We start from the raw sequence: 22,174 nt of genomic DNA on the forward strand, positions 1-22,174 counted from the left end.
GAACATTTTTTGGCATGAAACTTCAACATTTTAAATATATGTTACAGACAGTTTGTTTGCTTAAAAGGCTTAATATGTTATGTAGTCAGTTCTTTGATGAGGGAAGCAAACGGGCTGTTGCAGTATGCTGGGATTAAATACTAGATACAGGACATGTTTGTGTTGTGGAACACAGTGAAAATACTGCAACTAGTACAAGTTGAAACAGTCAATTTAATCCTAATATTTAGTAGCACAATAGTGGTATTCTAGTCTGGTTACTGAGTGATGAGGCTAGGTAGAAGTATTCACCTATACAAAGGATTCAACCACCAGATGATGAGCACATGTTTTGTTTGTGTCACTTTCCTTTATGAAGCATTAGCAGAAACACTTTGATGCCCTACAGCTGACCAAAGCTCGATGCTGCATGCGTCTAACCTACAGGTCTCAGCTTGTGACACGGGTCTCAGAGTGATGCGGCTGTTCATTGTCACAGCGTTTAGGGTCCTAAAGAGCTAAAACTCTGTTCAACTTTTTATGTAGTAGTTTTTTGTCGTTTATATCTTGTTGATCATCTTCCAGGTTGAGGTACAGTTTATGTGCAACACCACTGCAGCTGAGAAGAGTGTCAGTATTTTTATTATTTTTTTTTACTTTGTCCTCGCTGAGTCACTGCTTCCTCTAAACGCTTCAACGTTCACTTTCCGTTTCCTGTAAGCCGGCTGTCTGTCCTCTGTGTATCCAGCAGGTGTCGCTGTTGCGCTTCACAACTTTGAGCAAACGGTTAAAAAGTTGACGCGCGTCACTCTTTTAAGGGCAGTTCCTAAACGTGCAGCGATCTTATTGGCGCAGTTGACAAATATAGTTGTTGATGATAAAAATAGGAATTCCCGCGTATCCATCAGTTTGTCGGAAACGGGAGCAGCGGCATGATGCAATAAATAAGCTTCATTTATGTCTCTGTATGGGAAAAGCTGACTGACTACTTTGGATTATAAATAGCCAAAGTGTTTGTGATGGAGGCTCATTTAAATAGTTGCAATTTGTTTAACAAATTAAGTGACGCTCAGAAACAAAAACTATTACTTAATGGAAAAAATCTATATTCTTTTTGGCGTCACGATCCCCCTTTTGGGCTCTAATTTAAATATTGAACATCTTTAATTTGAATGCAGCAATGTACCTGGTATAGGTACCTGCTGTCCCCATGGGGGGGGGGGGGGGGGGGGGGTTTCCCTTCTGGGAGGTGACGTGACGTGACGTGGGGGGGATTTCCATACCCTCAACCAGCCAATCGGAGCGAGGCTGCTGCGGAAACCAAAAAAAGTGAAGCAAACTACGCTTCAGAAGTCATCAACACATGGATTCAAGTCCGTCGAACAGCTCGTATACGAGTTGGCCGTGAACCTCGGGGCTGGTTGTAGCCCGACTAGTCTTTACCGTATTTACCGGAGCTGCTTTCAAACGAGAGACGCGTCTCGACACAGAAGAGAAGAATAATACCTTATCCGGTTCAGAAAGAATTGAAAGGACACGACGGCGGAGTATATGGTCTTTAAGGACTATTCACATGCGATGAACGACATGGACGTCTTCAACGGGATCTCTGGTAGGTTTTAGTGTGTTTGTGCGTGTGGGTGTGCGTGTGTGTGTGAGTGTGAGTGTGAGTGAAAGGGGGCTGACATCATTACCAGGCATGTGATTTGTCAGAGCAGAGCAGCCAACACCCATTCCCGGGAACAGATCACTGTTACCCGGCTCTCATTCCCGCTGTTACTGCTCCACAATGTTTACATGAGAAGTTAAACATTGAACAGCTACGTTTTTATTCTGATGCTTTCTGTTTGTCCTGCAGAGCCGCGAGGGCCGTCAGAATTTGGTGAGTGTTGCCTCTTGTTTTTTTCTGGGTTTTTTTACCTTGTGCTCAGGAGTCATTAAGTCACGTGTGTGGGGATTGTGAGGCAATTTAGCAAAGTGGTACCTCAGGTGACCTCATGCAGAAGGAGAAGTTAGACCACACCATCATCAGTGTTTCTGCTTCCTCATCTTTTATTGTAATATTTCTTACAAAGCCTCTGGTTAGTTTTCCTGGGAACCAAAACTAATCATAAACAAGACAAGAATATTAAAACAATATATATTAACAGCATTATTAAACATTTAATGTATTCTTTCGAATGTATTTATTATATTTAAGGCTGCAACCTAATTTTATTATCTACTGTACCGATTATTTTCTCACTTGTCGATACAGTACAGCTATCATGTTGAAAAAATAGTGAAGAATGTAAATACAATTCCCATAACCCGTTTGCATGTTCAGATCACTTGCACTTATTGTAATTGCAGTATAAAACCAATGTGTTTGATTCGTTTTCACGTTATACATATGTTTTAAATTACTAAAGTGATCGCGACTTGATCATCAAAATTGTTGCTGACGAACTGTCTCGCAATTGCCTAATAGATGAAATGTCTCGACTTTGTTAATGTTTTCTACTCCATCGCTGCAAGAAACCGTAACTTCTGTTTGTTTGGCAAGTGTCAGACATCATAGAACTCAACCACAGGTACGAACTAGTGTGCACTGTATATTCAATTGCTGATAACCACAGCAGCACCTAACACTGGTGAAACTATCAAACCAACCGCTTTAGCACAACACATTTAGTGTGATTTGGCAGTTGGTCATGGTAAACACATTATAATACATGTGTAGTGACCTGATATAGAAAATAATAGACAGTGTGGGATAAAACAACACTTTTAAGTTCATCACATACAAACAAAAAGGCAACGCCTTGTTATACACAGCTTCAACACTGTGCATAGATAGATATTAGGACTTTCATATTTCATCATGTTCCATACAGCAAACGTCGGATAAATAAACAGACAAATACAATACTACTGACAACCACAACAGAACTCGTGAACATTACTTTAGACCTGTTCACCACATTTAAGTTCTTTAGACGTATCATAAGGTGCAGCATCACACAGAGATGTGTTACTAGTAGGCGAAGTAGACGTGATGCTTTTTTATTCAGTCATTTATAAGATCTTCCGTGTTCATATTGTCAGCACAGTTCCTTATTTATTCTGGAGGTTTTATCATTTTATATCCTTTTGTTAAGATGATGTCATCTTACGGCAGCTCTATGTCTCTGACAACAACTGACATTTAATGAGTAGAGCAGTGTTCCCTTTATCATTCATTGCCTAGTACATTTGTTTCAGACATTTTACACCAGCATTATCTCAGTTACATCGTTCATCTGAGACACTATCAATATGTTTTTTTGCAGATCTCATTGAGGAAATCATCACAGAGTGGTCCGGTGCCTCCCTGCCTGGACCTCCTGCCCCCCCCGCTGACCTCTGCCAGAACCCCAGGATGCGACAACAGAGCTCCTCGCCGCCATCTCAGCCCGTGCTGCTGGCCAGAGGCACTGCATGTCAGGTGAGAGTGGGTGCAAAAACATCTGAGGGTGTGCTCTTACTGTGTGATGATTGTCTACCAGTGTAGTCATTTGGGTTGTTATGGTTTACGTCTGTTCTCATCTGGTTTCTACCTCTTCCTAGACTGTTGCCAACATTCATTCCTAGAGTGACTGTTAGCAATGCAGCAGCAGGCCTTGACAAACGCAGATAAAGTTTAGTTGTACACAAGATAATTTCATTAATGTTAATTGTATATAAAGTGTTAGAACCTGCATATTTTAGCTCCAATCTCAAGACGTACAGATGCCATTGTAAAAGTTTATGGATTTTATTTTATGAATTTATTGAAATTAGGCTACATTAATACAAATAGTCCTTTTTTCTATTAGTCAGTTGTCAGAGAATTTATTCCACAACTTCGATTATTATTGCACTGTAAACGTTTATCATTATGTGTATGATATAATTATATCCCCATGTCGTTACAGTCTCTCAAATGTGAGGATTTACTGCTTTCTTTTTCCTTGTTTTGTATAAAAATGATTATTAAATGATAACAAAGCATCCAGTCAGACATGCAATTTGAAGATGTTACCATGAGCTGTGGGAGCTTGTGATGGCCATTAAAAAACTTTTCTAACAATTTATGGATTCATTGATTAATCAAAACAGAAATTGGCAGATTAATCAATGAAAATAATAATTTGTTGTAGCCCTAGATTATACACAAATAGTAATTGAATGCAGTCACAGACAAACGATTACACATCAGCGTGACTCCATTGTTTTGTCCATATTGCCTTCATGTTGCTATTGTCAACAATAAACTCCAGAACACAGAAAGCTTCAGTTGGGCTTCTTCTCTATGAGGATGCAAAAAGAGGCGACTGCAGCCTTTTTAAGGATTAAGTGGAGGTAGAAGACACTGCAGTGCACTGCATGTGCCGGCGGTTGTGTGTTTTGTTGTTGTACAGAGTAATATTTAGGCAGTCAGGCAGCTTGGGCTCTTACAATAAAGCACGTGGTTTACAGATCAGAAGTGCTGTAATCTGATAAGCCTGCAGTGAAGTTGTAGCACAGACGGGTAATAATGTAGGTCACAAGAAAACAGCTGAAACTCTTTACCCGCAGAGTACCTGCATGTGAGATGCGTTTTGGGTGGGTCTGTGTGTAAATTCAGTTTGTTTAAAAAAAAGTCTCGCGGCCTGTGATGGTGGCTGACGCACCTCCTCAGCATGCTTTTCTGTGGGAGGCGGCTGAGCTGGAGGAGTGGTTGGAATAACTGTAATGTGACTCCTACTTTCAGTTTGCCATCCTTTCTGTTTACCAGACAAACCCACCGAGGGGTGGAAGGTCACATTCTTCGCTCTGTGCTTCTCCAATTGGTCAATCCACGTTAAGTTGAGCTGGCTTCCTATTTCCTGTCCGCTGGTTCAGTCTGCCAGGCTTTTGTTTAGCTCTTCTGTTTTAAGGCTAACAGGTCCGTCCCGGCTAACACGCTCCTCTAAATTTGACGCCTGTGGCTCGACAGGATATTGTGAAACATGATCTCATGCAAAGGCATCACCCAGCAACGGTTTAATGAGCTCTCTGCCTGAGTGAAAAAGAGGTCAACATCTTTACTTCTTTGTTCTCTGCAGGTTTGATTGTTCATCTTTCGTTACATTGATGCTTCAGATAGACTTAAAACTTGAGTGTCTTTTTTCTTTTTCTTCCTTTTGCGTCGCATTGAAGCCAATCGGTGGCCTAATGTATGAGTGAATATAGGGAGCACTGCAGATAAAGAAAAAGAAAGTAATAGCAGCACTGTGAGAGATATTTTCAACAACAAGAGCCTGACTAGGAACGGAAAGGCTTGGTCTGTGGTATAACGGGGAAATGAGAGATCAAAATGTAAGTAGGAGTCAAATGAGCACATTGTTGACTCTTTGCACTGATAGAAAGCACATGTATGAAGGAAAAAACATGCAGTGACTCAGTTTTGCGGCTTCGTTTCACTGCAGCCATCATGCAGAATGCGTTACGTACAGCGTCATCTGGTCTATACTCCTAAAACGTGCCTCTGACTGTGTTGTTTTCTAATGCTCAGGGGAAGCCTGTAGGGTCATGAGATGATTAATGGGATAGCCAGACACAGTTTTTTGAAGGTGGTCACAAGCCAAGAAGTTTGGGAACCACTGGATAAGTCTTTTGTGTTTTTATATAAAATCTGAAAAGTAACTAGTAGCTATAGCTGTGAGATAAGGTAGTGGAGTATTTTTCATCACTGTCTTTAGATGTGCGGCTCAGGACCAGACCGTAGAAGTTGCTACCTGTTACAAATATGTAGGTATTGTGCTTCATGAACGTCTCTCTACAGCAACATGTTGAAAACCTTGTTAAGAAACAGAGACTGAAGTTTCTCATTTGAAGTGCTGGTGTTTTAAAGCCATTTTGGCTAATTTACCAGCATATCTGCGTGAATTGTGTTCATCCTTCAATGTATCTCGGATCACAAGACGTACATCTGCTGTCTGTCCCTAATGTGAGGACAGAAACGGGAAAGACGGTCTTTATGTTGTTTTGCTCCAGCTTTTTAATTTGAAACATTTCTTTTATCTGTTGCATCCGTTTATACTGTCGTCTTGGTCAGGTCTCTGTTGAAAAAATAAGTTTTCTTCTCATCTACCTGGATGCATAGAGGATAAATAATGGTGTTAATAAGGTTTTGTTATTGTTTTTCCATAGCCAACCTGCACCTTCCCTCAGCCACAGCAGCAGTCCAGCACTCCCAGAGAGATGGCTCATTCTTCCCGGGGAGCCGGTGCCGGTTTCTCGCGGCGTGGTCGAGGCTCCTCGTGTTCGCTGGCCTCTAGGAGCTCCCGCGGCGTTCCCTCTCAGAACCGCGGCGGCGAAACTGAGATGCTGGAGCGGCTTCTGAATAAGCCCAAGCTGGTGGTGTTGGAGGAGCCCAAGGAGAGAGGCATGAGGTTTCGCTATGAATGTGAGGGACGCTCGGCCGGCAGCATCATGGGGGCGTCCAGCACTGAGACCAACAAGAGTCAGCCTACGATAGAGGTAGACGCAGTGCAGTTTGTTTTTATTTGTTATTTTTATGTGTTGGACCTTAAAGGGGGTTTACTAGCTTTCAGTGACAGTTGGAGAGTTGTTTTTTTTTTAACCACAGTTGATTTTCTTTGGTGTGCACACTTCAACCCCCCGTGCAGACGGGTGGAGCTGGAAGGATGTGGGTTGTTGGAGTCAATTAGAAAGTCCCTGCAAATCCCAGCTCAAGTGTGGTCAAAAATGGGTGGTTTATCCCCTGCCCCCATACTGACAAACACTCCTACACGCTCATCTTTCCCTTTATACAAACACCATCGCTCAACGAGGACAACACTTGAGGCGTGTGAAGTTCTTAACATTTAAAAATCTGTGTATTTCTTTATTTTGTGTAAATAAAGTGTAGTTGTAAGTAATCCTTGATTAACATTTTGTTGATGGCATTTTTAGTTTTTCTTGGTGAAATTAGTACCTCAGGTATTGGTGATCAGATGTGGGTCAGTTAAAATACACAGTGAAAAGGAGGGGAGGGGAGAAAAGTGAGAATATGCTAAATAAAAACACAGACACTCCAAGATTTTGATTTGCAGCTACTCTGAATGACTTCTCCAGGCAGCATCTGTTGCACATTTTAATGTTCAATTCATAAATTTTTCTCAATTTGACAGTTCCCCTCCTTATTTACAATATTTCTTACTATATCACCATGTTAAAACACTTCCTGTTTAAGCGTAAATGTGTCTTTGTGTCTGTGTGTTGTGTGGTTGTTTTTGTCAGCTAGATGTCGATCTGTTTACTGTTGCCTTATGTTCTTCTGTTCTCTACCTACTTCTCTTTTTCATCTTCCTGTCTTGTTCTGTCTTTCAGATTCAAGGTCCCATTGAACACTTAAAGAGGGTCACAGTCACGGTTTCCTTGGTGACCAAAGACCCCCCACACCGGCCTCACCCCCACTGCCTTGTGGGTAAAGACTGCCCAAACAGTTCAGGGATCTGCGTGGTCACGCTCAATCCTCACAGCAACCGACGTCACAGGTGCTCATACCCATCTTTCATTCATCTCTTCCCCAACGTTTTGTTAAATCATTATCTTTCTTGCGTTTTCTGACACAACGTGTTTTTTCTTCTGGACTTGCAGCTTTACTAACCTCGGTATCCAGTGTGTGAGGAGGAAAGAGCTGGACGCTTCACTTGAGAAGAGAAGAAACCAGAATATCGACCCCTTTCAAAGTAAGATGGATCCCAAAACACACAGCTCATCAGAACTTAGTTAATGTTGTCGTCTTTCTACACATCCACAGTACTGGTACTGTTTCTTCTTTCCTTGCTGTTGTTGTTGTTGTGTCTCCTGGAAACAGTCTTTTGATTTTGTGTCTTTTCATTCCCTCAGCCGGTCACACAAAGGGCATTGAAGACATGGACATGAACGCTGTGCGTCTGTGTTTTCAGTGTGAGTTTGAATGGGAAGACGGCAGAAAAGACTGTCTCAGCCCAGTGGTGTCCAACCCCATCTATGACAAGAGTAAGAAACGGACTCTTCTAAACAACTGCGCCAACAATATGTCAATTAGTTTTCTGATTCTCACGAACTGCTTTGTTTTTTTCACAGAGGCCACGACTACATCACAGCTGAAGATCGGTCGTTTTAACCAGTACAGAGGTTCCTGCTCCGGCAAGACAGAGATCTACATGTTGTGTGACAAAGTGCAGAAAGGTAAGAGAAAGTCTCCTTGTGTCCTTTCTGTCACCCATATACAAAAGTATACAGAGGATGCACAAAACTATGCTCACACAGTAGTTGAAAACATCCCCTGCTGGATCAAATGCACACCCGACCAAAGGCAGACATTTACAATATGATGATGATGTTCCCAAACTTTAGTTAGCAGCCATTAAAACAAGGCCTTGTCGATACGTTGTTTTATGAGGTAAGGGACAGTTTTATAAAGCTTATTGCTTATGTTTATTTTTTGTTAACTTTGGGTCTTTCAGTCATTATTGAGGAGGGGTTTCTTTTGACCACTGTTTCTCTTTTATCATAGTGTTTTCCTACCTTCATTTTTTTAGACAGGTTCTCTTGCTGCATCATATTATTTATGAGTGGAGCAGTGTGCATTTTGCAGGCTTTGCACCTCTGTAAGTTAGATATTTTGTTATACAGCAGAACTAGTACTAACGTAGAGTAGATGCCTCTGTGACTGATTTACAGCAGCTGCTGTCTGATTTGCTGTCTGTCTTTTATGCCTCCACACCGTCAAGAGCTTTGGCCAGAGGCATTATTGACACAGCACTTAGTATGCTTAGGATAAAAGAAGATATAAATAGCAGGCACACTGGACAGCACTGGGACCGAGGGGTGGGCGATATAGCCTAAATCTTCTATCATGTATTTTATTTTCTATCATGGTAATGGTATATTTCACGATACAGAAATTGTTAGTTACAGTACTGATACAGTAAATATAATTGAGAACATAAAAATAATGATAAAATTCTTTCGAAATGATTGTTCTCAGGAATGTTAAATCTTCCAAGTGTTACGTGTTTGGAGTTTAACAGTTGCAAATAAATCCCAGCCTGGCTTCAGTCATGCAAATTATTAAACCAAAAGAAAAAAAAGACTTGACTTTTCCTGCTGGATTAGCTCAGCTTTCATTTTAAAAAGCCGTCTAAACCCTGTCACAAAAACTACAAATGTCTTGTAATCATGTAACCAGAGTTCTTACTCATCTTGGGTACCTGCTCTGTATTTACAACTTTACTCTCCTCCTCCATGTCTGCAAACATCTACTGCGGTGGAAACGGTATTGCCAGATATATATATATATATATGTGTATATATACAGTATATGTATATACCGTCATACCTACTTTGACTTGTCATTTAACATTTTTAAATTAGGTTAGAAAAATTAATCCTTTATATTCTGAGGTATTTTTCTCATTTGTCTTGATTGACATGACTGTGTTTTTTTTCCCCTGATTCAAAGATGATATCGAGATCATCTTCAGGCGAGGGTCGTGGAAGGCGAGCGGGGAGTTTGCCCAGACAGATGTGCACCGGCAAATCGCCATCGTGTTTAAGACTCCGCCCTACCAGGACCAGGACATCACAGAGGAGGTTGAAGTCAACGTGGTCCTGCGTCGCCTCTCGGACCAGATGGAGAGCGAGACTGTTACCTTCACGTACCTGCCACACAACCCAGGTCAGTCAGGACTGTACAACACTGAACTGTCTGGTCTGTGGAGTTAATGATGGCAGCGTCGGCTTGAATGGCAGAAGTTTACTTAATATAAAACAAATTAGAAACATTAACAGCAGGTTCATTTAACTAATTTCAGATCCATATGAGGTGAAGCGGAAGAGAAAGATAAAGTCAGACATCGGCTTCAGTGAGAAACCTTGTGTGACAGGTGAGGCTCAAATGTTTTTTCTTCAGTCCGATTTGATGTTTTCTTTTCTCATGTTTGTTTTTTGGTGTGTAGACGTGGTTAGGAGGTAAACTGTGGCTATATCGACTTTTTCACAGCAAACATTTTGACTTGCCACGGCATAAAAATCCACATGTTACTAATTAACATTAACAATGGCTCAGTTCTATGACATCTGGCCAGACGCACAAGTTTTATACTCCCACTGAATGTAAACACAGAAACCTGTTTTGTCCATTCACTACTCCAACAATGTTAAAAGAAAATGGAAACTTGAGCCCAAGATGATTGATATACATATTGAAATAAATATAGTATAACTATTCTATGTACATACATATGCACATGCTGTTTACCCTGAATGGAAATTGAAATACAATATACATGCGCACTGAAGTACAAGCAATGAATTAACTGTACAGAGAAGTAGAACTTGATGAATTTCAACAGCAACACAAACTACACCTTCCAATATGACCACACAGTCGAATCAAGACTTTTCTAAACTGTTTTATCAATCGCGTTATAACCTTCATCAAATTGGATTTATTGCAAGACTGCATTAGTTTTAGCAAGGTTTACCGAATAAACTGGTTTGTATGTTTCCATGTTAATATGTTAACATCTTGCTTGTTAAAGTTACTAAAAGGAGTTTTGAAACAGTCCCAGTGAGAGGTGGAGAGCTGGTCCATCGCTGCTACCGCTTTTGTCCACAAAATTGATTTGAAATAATTTAAAGTTTCAAACGGCACAAATCTCATGTCCTGATCCAAGTACAAAGGTCTCTACCTAATAACGGACCTTTCATCTTATTTCTAACCGGTCGTTATTTTCTCTGTAACATAATCCGTTTCCTCTCTCTGCAGCGGAGAGTGCACCTGCAGCAGAGCAGCCCTTCCTCATTCAGCAGCCTCCAACCATGATGTCTCCCAACGAGAGGCTGTGTGCTGCCCAGCCCGGGGCCTCCGCTTTAGGGGAAATGTGTTACAACGAGCCCCAGGACTCAACCAATGGCAGCGATGCCACAGACATCCTGAATCAGCTGCTAGAAATACCTGTACTATGGGACATGATTTCTGACCCCAGCTTTGCCTCGTCCATGCCCTCCAGCTTTGAGCAGGGGCCCGATGCCAGCTCCACGTTTGCCACCCCGGATATGAACTTTAACCAGAACTTTGGCTCGTATGCACAGGACTTTTCCCAGTACAGCGACTTGCAGTTCAACATGCTCGTCAACGAGATCCAGACTCCGCAGCCAGAGGGCCAGGACAGCCCCTCCAACATGGTTCAGGTGAAGACGGAAGAGTAGCTGAATAGTCCGGATCATGAATCGCCCTTACACGCTCTCTCTGTCCACTTAAAAATAATATCTTTGGCACTTTGGGAAAAACACTCACTGCTTTCGTGCAGAGAGTTAGATGAGAAAATTGGTACCACTCTCATGTGAAAGAATGGTTTGTTAACGCCTCTGGATTTAGACCCAAACAAGATTATGTTGTCCTCAATCCAAGACTACTGCTTCGGCTGATTGCACTTGTTAAATGTGTTTGCCCTCTTGCTAAATCCATATCTTTGTCTGGAGACCTTGCTGGTCAAGGCTTTAGCAACCAGCAGGAGCAGGTTAACATTCCTGCATGTGTGCTGGTAGATGCTGAGTTTTAAAGAGAGAGCTCATGAACGTCTATATTTTACTTGGGAACAATAGAAACCCTCTCATGAATTGCCTTCTATTGTAGTAAATGATTAGTGAGGTATGACTTAAATACCTGTCATATAATGTCTGTCTAAGGTCTTATGTGCTTCAACATGATTTTGGGAAAATGACCTGACTTCCTAGAAGAAGTGTAGGATTTTATTTTTAGCACAAAAAGTCTCAAGTAGTTTCAGATCTGCTCTTCACATTGTTCTTTGATCGCTCTCTGTTGATGCGGCCGCTTGTTTAATAATTAATCTACTTCAAGGCAATAGAAACCAGTCCTCTTATTTAAACTTCGTCTGTGTCAGTTCCTGCTGTTGTGCAGTTTCACTCTCGTGCTAAACATTCGAACTTCCACTCGTAGCTCGTCACGAGTTCAACTCCGCCCGTCGCTGTAGCATTGTAGTGTCCATGTTTCAGGAAATAAACAATAAACTGTCTGTCTGTGTTATTTTTGTCTCGTCGTTACTTCCTCTGAAGCTGACTGCTGCCTTGATGATTTGTCAAAAGAAACAAAAGGAGTGAAAAAAGGATGAAATCAATTTTAAATGTGACCTTCAGCTGCCTGCCTACACACAGTACTAACCTGCTCGCTCACTTATAAAAACAATGACGCTTGGCAACAACAACATCAACAAGTACAAGCTTTTTCTCTTCTTGGCTTTAAATGTCAGCACTGTCACAAGACAATGTTGAATGACTTGTTTGCCCAAGAAATCAGATGCAAACCTTCTGGTGGGAGGTGTCCTTTGTTCGCAGCGTCTTAACTTCACTCGATGCCTTTTTATTCTCAAGTTCTTGGCACATTTTAGTTTAGTCGTCCAGGCTGTAGAAAGATTCTGCTTTCAGTTTGTGGTTTCTGAGTCTTTTGTTATGTCACATGCTTATCAGGAAACTTGTAATACCACTTAAGGAATATTTCTTTATTTATATATATACTGTATATAGACAGATCAGGAAGTTTACGCCAATATCATGTGACCATTTCAAAATTGTCGAAATGTCTAAATTGAGGTTTGTGAGCAAATCTTTTGTGCTTTTGTTCAAAATCCATACGAGGGTCATTGAAGGGTAACTTCAGTATTAAATGTTTTTATGTGGCTTACTATACTATGACTTTTCATAACCTAGTATACTTTTACTTTTTAACAGTTTTTCTGGCATAATAACTTTTTCTTGACGTAGTATTTTATGACTATTATAGTTATTTTGACTTTTTATGGCATAACATACTATACGATGAATTTTTACAACATACTATGACTTTGTTCAACATACCATACTATCAATTTTAAGACATTTTGTTATAAATTACTGGCTTTTTTCAACATGCTATATTAGTTTTTTGTGACTTTATTGGAAATGCTGTACTATAATATATATGTTTTACTTTTTTGGTACATTCTATACCATGACTTTAGTACTTTTTTCGACATACTATACTATAACTTTTTAATGACTTTTTGACATGCTATGCTATGACTTGTTTATGAACTTTTTCGAACATGAGATGTATAATATAACAATAATCACTTTTTTCGACATGTTAAAACAGACATTTTTTTAGATACTATATTACAAACCTTTAACTATACAATGGCTTTGTCAGACAAACTATTCTATGGCCTTTTTTTCAACATACTGTACTATAACTTTTTATGATTTTTTTTCTAAATGCTGTATTATGACTTTTTTCAGACTATTTCTGAATTATATACAATGATAACTTTGTGACTTTTTTGTAACTGTTTTCGACATAGTAGACAATGGCTTTTTAATGGCTTTATTTTTTTTTACATATACTAGGAAACTCTTTTTAAAACTAATATATTAAAACTTTCCATGACTACTTTTAACATAAAATGCTGAGACATTTTAGTGACCTTTTCACATACTATACTTCCATTTTTAAATTGCATACTATGCTATGACTTTTTATGTCATACTATATTATAATATTCATATCACATTTTTGACAGATTTAGTCTGATCTGGCCCTATGACATGTTGTGTGACATCACACATTTTTGATACTTGGACTTTTTAGTTTTTATGACTTTTTTAATGAAACCTTTTGTGGTATACTATATAACTATCTTTAACAGGGAAATAATTTCTCAAATGTAAATACAAAGAATGTTAAAATCAATCAGTCAAATAATTTCAAATTAAGTTTATATATATATGTACCTTTGATTTCAATTTTATAGAAGGCTTTGTGGACTGCCGAAGTAATCGAGTGAGCGTTGGCAACAACCTAAACTAGAGGCCATCTTGCAATTTGATCACACCAGCCTGACGCCAAACAAAGGCCTAAATAAATACAATTTAAAATCATAGAAAAAGTAACAAATCCTCACATTTAAAAAGTTGAAACCAGTAAATGTTGTGATGGTCACACCCACGACCCGATTTTTACTGAACCCTAAATAAACAATGATGGCAGAGGTGTAGTTTCAATATTTAACATTCCACGCGTGCACCTGGTTATCTCATGTGTTGTTGTTGGGTGTGAGATGTTGAGAGCAGCAGGTGTGCTACTTTTTCTGGCTCTTTCTGTCACTTAATATTTGACTTGACCCGAACATAATTGGCTCACTGCCGCTGGGAAACTCCACACTGAACTGGTTTCCAAGGCCTCTGATCGAGATAAACATTATTTCCTGTAAAATGGCACCACCATACCCTGCTGCTGTGACTTGTCTGGACATGTTTACACTATCAGCCATAACATGTGGTCATCCCAAAACTGGTGGTTTAATAAAGATTTAGAGAAGAAGGCTTTAATAGCTACAGGAAGTATTAGCATACTTCAGGATTTATTTATTTGTATCACGGTCTAGTTTTTACCATCTGCGACAGCTTGTGGCTGGTATTGTTTTCAGTTTGTGAGTCTGGGTGTGTGTCATCATGGCGAAAAGTGGACCCTCACTTTCAGCCTCTGGCCTGATGTGGCATCGCAGCTGGTGTGATACCATCGCACGATCTCTAGTTGATCTGGGATTTCAGTTTTTAGGACAGCAGTATCCTCAAAGGACATTTTTGTGGTGGGATGTAACCAAGTACATTTATTCACTTAAGTACTGTACTTACATACGAATTTGAGGTACTTTTACTTGAGTAAAGGATCTGAATACTTCCTCCACCACTGTTAATACCTGCATGTTTAAAACTTCAGTCATGAACCTCAACTCTCAGTTGTCTGATGTGTAGAGGTGTCTGCTGGTTTGTGGAGACTCAGGGGAAAATTGAGTAGACAGGATGAGTCATGTGCGATGGAGAAAAAAAAATCACATACAGAAATAATGATGGAAAGAGACTTAATCAGGGTGCTTGAGTCTATTTTTTAACCGGAAATGTGTAAAGGTGGAAGTTTAACTTTCAGTTACATCACTCGGATGAAGTCATCAAAACAGGAGCTTTCACTGCAGTCACACCCACTCTGGGTCAGGTGATCACAACTGTTTACCAGTCACTCACTGATAAATCTCACACATTATGGTGAATAATCTGAGGAAGAAGAAGTGTTCCGCTGTTGTATTGAAGCACAAAAGTAATAGCTTCAAAATATAATTTAAGTAGGAAAAGTTAAAAGTGTGCAGAATGGTCCGTGTAATGTTGCAGCTGGTTAAGGTGGAGCTAATTTAAATTACGTAAATATATACTGTTAGGTAACTTGTGATTTTACCCCCGGGGATCAATAAAGTCTCATTGTATTTGTATCTATAATAATACATTATCATTAATTTGTTGATTATATTTTGTATTCAACTCAATTCATAAAGTAACTCGTAACTAAAATTGAGTATTTTCCTCTGAAATATGGATGCAGTAGTTGTTGAGACATTTCATGCAAAACCACAAATGTCAACCTGATGGTGGTGCAGGAGGAAAATTCAGGGAATCGTCAAAGCCATTGGGATTCATTGTACGGGAACCATGAACGTCTGCACCAGATTACATGGAAATCCATCCAGCAGTTGTTTAGATATTCCAGTCTGGACCACAGTGGTGGAATACATCACAATCCACAAAGTTAAAAGTTAACTTTCTTAAGCTTGATAAACATTACATATATTTGACCAAAGGTGGACTGGTAAGGGGATTGGTAAGGAGGCAGCTACAATGTTAAATATTTACAAATTAAAAAATGGTTTAACATCTCTGACTTTAAGTGTTACTTAGCTCAGGGGAGCAACGATGAAGCTGCCTGAAGTTCCTCTAACATGTGTTTGCTGAAAAATCGGTTTAAGATGTTGTGTTTATTTGGATGATTTGCTGATCACGTGCACTATATGAATGGGGTAATTCCAGACTGAGGTTGCATCTATATAAGGAGGGGAATCTTTCTGTTTACACGGGCCAGGTATCATTTTTGTTCCGTCTGTTGCCAAGTTACAACACCCACGGGAGTCCCCACACCAGTAGGGACTCCCCATCTTACCATAATAGTACGCTGCAACCGCTAAACAGCTACAAGCCCAATACAACTGTCACAGATCAGACCAGAGGTGTTGAAAGCGAAACCAGCCGAGAAACGGCTGTTTTTATGTTCGAGTGCACCTCTTTGTCTGTCACCATATAAGGATCTTAGCTGTATCAGTGTGTCTTCATGGGCAGGTGTGTGGTTTATTACAACATTTGTTTTGTAGCACTACTTATTATCGTTACCGAGAAAAAAGCAAAGAACGTTTCAGGAGCTACAGCACATTTAACTGCAGCTGTATTGGCCTGTTTTCTTTCCGTAGTTCTTTAAATCGATTTCAAAAGAACAAAGAAGGCTTCATAATTCAACAGGCTATGATCTAACTCTATTAAATGGAGATTTTACTCATTTAAAGCATTTTGGCTCCATCTACTGGGTAAACAGACTTAATATGTCCTGGGTTTACAGTACATACTCAAAGGTAGTGAAATACACGTTTAACTTGTACTTTAGAAACCTAAATGAACTATTAGACATTTCGCAAACGACGCATATTTGCAGATGAAAAGTACCAATATCACGATGTAAAAGTTCTGCATTCAAAATGTAACTGAGAGTACAGATATATTGTTGGTATTAGTGTTAGTAAGTGTTCATCATACAGTACTGTGGTTCCATTCAGAGTTATATTACCACGTATAATATAGTGGCAGGCCGTCAGGGCCTGCAAAGCCTTCTCTGCTGGCCTAAACAGAATCACAAAGTTATAGCTATTTTATAATTTAATAATTTTTCTTAAATACACTACATGTATCATAATTTACAAAAATATTTTTCCCATTATCTTATTTTCTCATTGCGCAGCTACTGTCTTCCTCAGTTGCTCTGCTTCCAGTGCAGCTTGTTTTAAGTAGAGCTTTTATCCAATCAGATTTCACCTCTGTGTCTCTAGGTAAGAAGAGAGGCCCCAGGCCTGCACTCACCAGTGCCTCCATGTGCAGTTGAAGTGAATGGGGACGATATTGTTGATTGACATAGTGTTCAACCAATCAGATTTTTAGTTTGAGATTCTTAGACGTGCCAGAGCGGCCTGCAGGCCTACAGCTACGTCAGCATTAGCAGCAGCGCTGCAGTGAGATTCTGTGCTGTGATTGGTCAGTGGGCGAGCACGTGACTGTCGTGAAACGAAATTTAACAGCAGAGGCTTAGTCAAGTAGTAAGAGTTCATATTGAAAGATGTGAATGAAATTATGATATTTTTTGCATTTTGCTTGGTGTAGATTTTTTATTTTTTTTAACCTAGCTTTGTTTTTTAACACTCAATGGCTGAAGGAGGATAAACAGATTTGTGAGTTGGGATTTAACTGTGGGATTAATCTTTGTCAACAAAGAAAAGAGGATGTGATCAGCATTTGGTAAGTCAACTGGTTCGTTTTTTTACATCTAATATCTGAATGGCCCTTGAGTGTGTAGCAGAATGCGTGTTGCTGCTGTTGTTTTTCCGTTAAGCTAGTTAGCTTAGCCTCCCGGAACATTTGCGGAGGCCCAGCTGTTTTTTGTTGTGGTTCTTTTTGTTCCAGTTCAGAACTCACACGGACCGCTGTCTCCTATGTGAGAGCAGGAAACATATTTTCTACAATTTAAGCTTCTGTATTTTCCAAATGCACTAGTATTATTCAAACGTTTTGTTCGGTTTGTAAGCCTCGTACCAAACGGTTTAATACAAATATGTAACGTTATATAGTTACAGCCCAAGAAACGAATAATAACCCTAGCTGTGGCGCCATCATGTGGTTATAAGGTGGTATTTCAGCAGTGAAGGCCCAGGTATAAAATGCACGGCCCGCCACTGGATTATGGTTTCTCTTAAATGATATAACTCAAACACTCAGGAATGATCAGCCTCACATGACTGAAATGATGATAAGCTCTCTCTGACTTTAATTTTTTCCATAATAAAAGTTATTGAGGGAAATATCAGATCATGAAAACACAAATCTTTCTAACAAATGAAGAAAGTTATTTGTGGGTCCTTTTGTTGTTCAGTCTACAATGAACATATATTCAAACCAGACGGGGAATCAGAAAACTAATCAAATATAAAGCTTGAGTTTAATCTGCGATCTGTCTTCACTGTTTACACGTTGAACAAAATATTATCAGTCCGATCAGCTGTAGCGTCCAATCACATGATGAACAATGAGGGGGCGTGTCGGCCGTTAAAAGACTTCCTGGCAGGCTGTTCTCCTGCGTCCTCACTCATGGCTCCTCGGAGATCCCTCCTCCCTCCTCGATCCTCGCTCCTCAGATCAGAAATAAAAGCTTTGGGACGGCCGTCAATATGGCGGTGCAGAACAACTTCCGGTTCAAGCGAGGAAATTGCCCAATCCTAGGCCCAATCCCAATGTCCCCCCTAAACCCTCAAACCCCGAACCCTCAAGGATTTACTGACGTCACCTGGTGAGTGGTTGTGAGTTGCTTGAAATGGTGTAAATAAGATAAGATAATAAGATATAAATAATTATGGGAGATAACAGATAAGCAGAAACAGGGTTTAAGAAAAAAAAGGAATCTTTTATTTCTTGGATATCCCGTACAAGGGCCTGATATCACAACTGGTCAGGGAGTATTTACACTAACGGAGGCTTTTCTCTTAATTCCTAAAATGTCTTATGTATGGATCTTAAATGTGAGGGGAAATAAATAAGCATTACTCCAACATGGCCTCATCATTTGTGTCTTTTCCACCTTTGTGTCGCTCTCAGATGGAAATACGAGCGGATACTGCAGGATGTTCTCCCGGGTGAAAACGTTTCAGAAACCGTGTAACTCCCACCACCGTCTGGAGAAGCTTGACAGTTCAACCTACTTAATTTTTCAGTATGAAAAGATGCCTCTGTCCCGCTCAGACGGTTTGTTTCTTCACTTATTCTCTATGAGGTGGGGCTCCGAGAGTTTTTGGATGTGCAGCTCCTGCACCAGCTCCTCTACACAGGCCTTGAACAGAGGCTCCGGCTCCTGAGAGACAAGAGGGTGAACAAAACTGAGTTAGGATGGATTAATCATAGACTGTGCACTGCTTTATCATAACAAATCAACATTCTTTTCACATCTTTCAGGGGTCTATGGTTTTATTAAGGTGGGATAGAGATGTGAAATCAGTTTCTCTGATTTGTAATGTCTTTCTCATAAAAAATAGAAGATATTTAGGAACATTTCTTCTTCATTTCTGTTGAGGTAAAACGGCTGAAACAAGTGCTGAATGAGGTGACCTTGTGCTCCAGCTGCCTCTGTTTCTCCACGGCCTCCTCCAGACTCAGACCCAACCACTCGGCCTCCTCCGCCGGGATCTCAAACTGCTGCTCAGACAGAAGGAACCAGAGAAACAAAAACGTAATTTGTTTTTTAATCACAACTCCTTCTCTTGTACAGCAGCTGGTAAACATCAAGGTTAGTTAGAATCGCTTTAACACATCCCACCTACCTTGTATTTGTTGTAGACCTTCTCTCCCTTGACGGGGTCGGAGGGGTAAAGCTCTGTGTTTCTGCGTGCCAGGCGAAGCAACATGGCCCTCTTCAGGTCCTCCCCCAACTTGGACTTCAGGTCTTCCTTTGGCGTCTGACAGGAGTTGGATAATTACAGTCACATGAAAAGCCGATTGGAAAATGTTAATTTTGTTACACAACGGTAGAGCTCTCTTACGTTGAGAATATAGAAGTCGAATCCGAAGGCAGCGTCGATGAGGTTCAGAGTGCGTGCTGTGACTGTGATGGTGAACTTGTGATCGAGGATCTCGCTGTATAACTCTCTCTTGAACAGCTGTGGTTTCCAGGTCTTCTTCAGACGAGTCGACATCTACAGAGAGAGAAACATCAGAACATGTTGGGAACAATGTAAACGTCCTCTGGGTTTTAGTGCCACATATTTATATATTTCAATACATACTTTAAAGATGCAATGATTTTTTTCAATTTAGCCTACATATTTATATTCATTGCAGCTGGGTTGCGTAGACATACAACTTATAATAATGTAGTTATAGTGATATCTTGTGTGTCCACTCAACAATCCCATTTAGTACAATAAAGAAATAAGACAAAAGTGTGATGAACAATGAAAGCTTGTATGTATATTTTGTATGTTTCTTAATGGATACATTCTCAATAAATACAAATATTTTGAGAACATTTAGAGATTAAAGAGATTTAGGGTTTTACCCAAAACATGTTTTAAATTACAACATATCATAAAAGTACTGAAACATTATACTAAAGTACTGTAATCATATCTTACAAAGAAGATTGCATTTAACATGTTCTTATTTGTGAGCATAACCATTTTGCTGCTGAATAATTCGAATTTCCACTAAAACAAAACTAGAATTGTATGATATTTTTGGTAAAGGTTGAAAGGTTAACAAGAAGAAAAGGAGGTTGACAGCGAGTGGACAGTCACATGTCAACACACCAGTAGAACCAAAGACTGGATACTCACTTTGTCATTTTTGGCATATCTGAAGCCTGATATCCAGCCCTCTCCTCCCCACAGACCGTCCTGGGAGTCCGGAGGGTAGTAGATGGGTACCGGGACGTCCTGTACCCGCTCCTTCTGCCCCGTTATTGGGTTGGCTCGGTACTGGACTCCCAAAGGCTTCCAATGGACGGGTTGTGACTCTTTCTGCTCAAGGGACTTAAGGTAGTGTGTGGGCAGACGAGCGTAGATGCCCTGCTTTAGCTTTAGGACGTCCCAGATTTTGGGGGCGTATTTATGAAAAGGCATAACGGACTCTTCAAGTCAAATCTGAAAGACAGATTAAGGATGAAACAGTTACTGCAGGAAATCAATAAGAAAATCAGTAGTTCATGACACAGAATTATGACTTTCTCTACTTAGTTTTGTGAGTTGCACTTCCATTTATAAGGTGGGTCAGATTTGGGATTCAGTTAAAGAAAATACATTTCAATAAAATGTTTTCCTCATTTAACAAGCGAGATTTATGGTCACAGATTTACAAATGTTAAGGGTTTTCTGACCAGGACGCACTGAATCTTTTGTTTCCTGATCAGACCAAATAATACATCCTAGGTCTCCAAGTAACGATTAGATTTATTATAAATAAACTGTGTATTTCTAATTTGATTGACAGTTTCTTCTATAAAATGTCAACAAACTGTAAAAAAAAAATGCCCATTATAAAGTCCCAGTGCCCAAGTCGAAATGTCCAATTGTTTGCAGCAGTGATGGTTTGGCATTTAACTTAATACATTATGAATCAATCATTAAACATGTTGATGTTTAAAACACCAGAGACATTGAGTTAGCAGGACGCTAACAGGCACAGTGCAACAACATAGTCATACATCTAAACATCAGCCTCTATGAGTCTGATATAACGTTAAGAGCACGTTTAAAGGTCTGTCTTACCAGTTATGATGTAAAAGTGACCTCCACCAAGTACTAAGTGAGTTTTCAATCCAGGTTAGTCCAACATTCAGCGGGCAAGGACATCACGCGTACCACCCACTGCCTCCGCTGCACAGACACACTTCCGCATGGATCGGCCAACCCACAGCACGGAGGAACATGATTGGATGAGGGACAGGAAATGCTCACAGATGATTGGTTTTCATACACTGTCAATCAATTTCGTTTTCTTGGCAGAGCGGATGTAGATTCATGGTAAATTATGCTTCCCCAGTTATTACCCTGGGTTTATTTATAACGAATAATTTATGAACTTTTTCATGCATTTGATTTTACATTAGGAAATCATTGATCATATGTTTTACATTTTTGTGACAGCAGAATTAAGTTTAAATTCTCCTAAAATTCATATTGCGCTCATTGTGCATCACTATGAGTTTTGTGTATAAAAAGTAAGTAACGTTAGCTTACTATAAGCTTGCAATAAATTGCAATTTACTTGCAATAAATCATGTAATAAAGGTAAAATAACAATCCTCAATTGTACTATAGCGAATTAAAACATGTGACGCTTTCCCTTAAAACAAGATGGTAGAACAAGTGTATCGATCAAATAACACGTAGGGACGCACAAATTGTTAACATGACTCTATCACTTCTTTTGTAGTTGACGGTCACAGCGCGCACATACGCCCGAAAGGTGGAATTGAACCACTCTGCCGCTAAGC

The 22,174-nt window shown here is 39.9% G+C and overlaps 2 protein-coding genes across 3 annotated transcripts; one reads left to right on the forward strand and one right to left on the reverse strand.

Moving 5' to 3' along the window:
* The first annotated feature begins 1,346 nt into the window (after window positions 1-1,346).
* On the forward strand, window positions 1,347-12,035 carry relb (v-rel avian reticuloendotheliosis viral oncogene homolog B). Of its 2 annotated transcripts, XM_079165787.1 has the most exons (11): window positions 1,347-1,591; window positions 1,838-1,861; window positions 3,291-3,445; window positions 6,154-6,483; window positions 7,336-7,502; window positions 7,606-7,697; window positions 7,858-7,989; window positions 8,077-8,181; window positions 9,458-9,673; window positions 9,810-9,881; window positions 10,766-12,035. In XM_079165787.1, the coding sequence occupies exons 1-11, from the start codon at window positions 1,531-1,533 to the stop codon at window positions 11,206-11,208; spliced, it is 1,797 nt and encodes a 598-aa protein (XP_079021913.1). In that variant the 5' UTR covers window positions 1,347-1,530; the 3' UTR covers window positions 11,209-12,035. The 2 variants fall into 2 exon arrangements, with proteins under 2 accessions (XP_079021913.1, XP_079021914.1); XM_079165788.1 differs by lacking the exons at window positions 1,347-1,591; window positions 1,838-1,861; window positions 3,291-3,445 and adding an exon at window positions 5,016-5,035.
* Window positions 12,036-18,557: 6,522 nt separating this feature from the next.
* mrpl28 (mitochondrial ribosomal protein L28) lies at window positions 18,558-21,562 on the reverse strand. Its single transcript, XM_079165806.1, has 6 exons — window positions 21,447-21,562; window positions 20,517-20,822; window positions 19,725-19,877; window positions 19,506-19,640; window positions 19,294-19,380; window positions 18,558-19,039 (listed from the first exon to the last, which is right to left on the reverse strand). Exons 2-6 carry the CDS (start codon window positions 20,799-20,801, stop codon window positions 18,944-18,946), a joined length of 756 nt encoding a protein of 251 aa, XP_079021932.1. The 5' UTR covers window positions 20,802-20,822; window positions 21,447-21,562; the 3' UTR covers window positions 18,558-18,943.
* Window positions 21,563-22,174: the final 612 nt, after the last annotated feature.

Source organism: Pholis gunnellus (assembly GCF_910591455.1).
Source record: "Pholis gunnellus genome assembly, chromosome: 9".
In the NCBI taxonomy this organism is placed as follows: Eukaryota; Metazoa; Chordata; class Actinopteri; order Perciformes; family Pholidae; genus Pholis; species Pholis gunnellus.

Coding starts and splice junctions, on each gene's coding strand:
- relb (XM_079165787.1), top strand. CDS start 1,531: ATGGTCTTTAAGGACTATTCACATGCGATGAACGACATGGACGTCTTC. Junction 9,674..9,809: donor GTACCTGCCACACAACCCAG/GTCAGTCAGGAC, acceptor AACTAATTTCAG/ATCCATATGAGGTGAAGCGG. Junction 9,882..10,765: donor TGAGAAACCTTGTGTGACAG/GTGAGGCTCAAA, acceptor CTCTCTCTGCAG/CGGAGAGTGCACCTGCAGCA.
- mrpl28 (XM_079165806.1), bottom strand. CDS start 20,801: ATGCCTTTTCATAAATACGCCCCCAAAATCTGGGACGTCCTAAAGCTA. Junction 19,381..19,505: donor AGGTCTACAACAAATACAAG/GTAGGTGGGATG, acceptor CTGTCTGAGCAG/CAGTTTGAGATCCCGGCGGA. Junction 19,040..19,293: donor AGAGGCAGCTGGAGCACAAG/GTCACCTCATTC, acceptor CTTGTCTCTCAG/GAGCCGGAGCCTCTGTTCAA.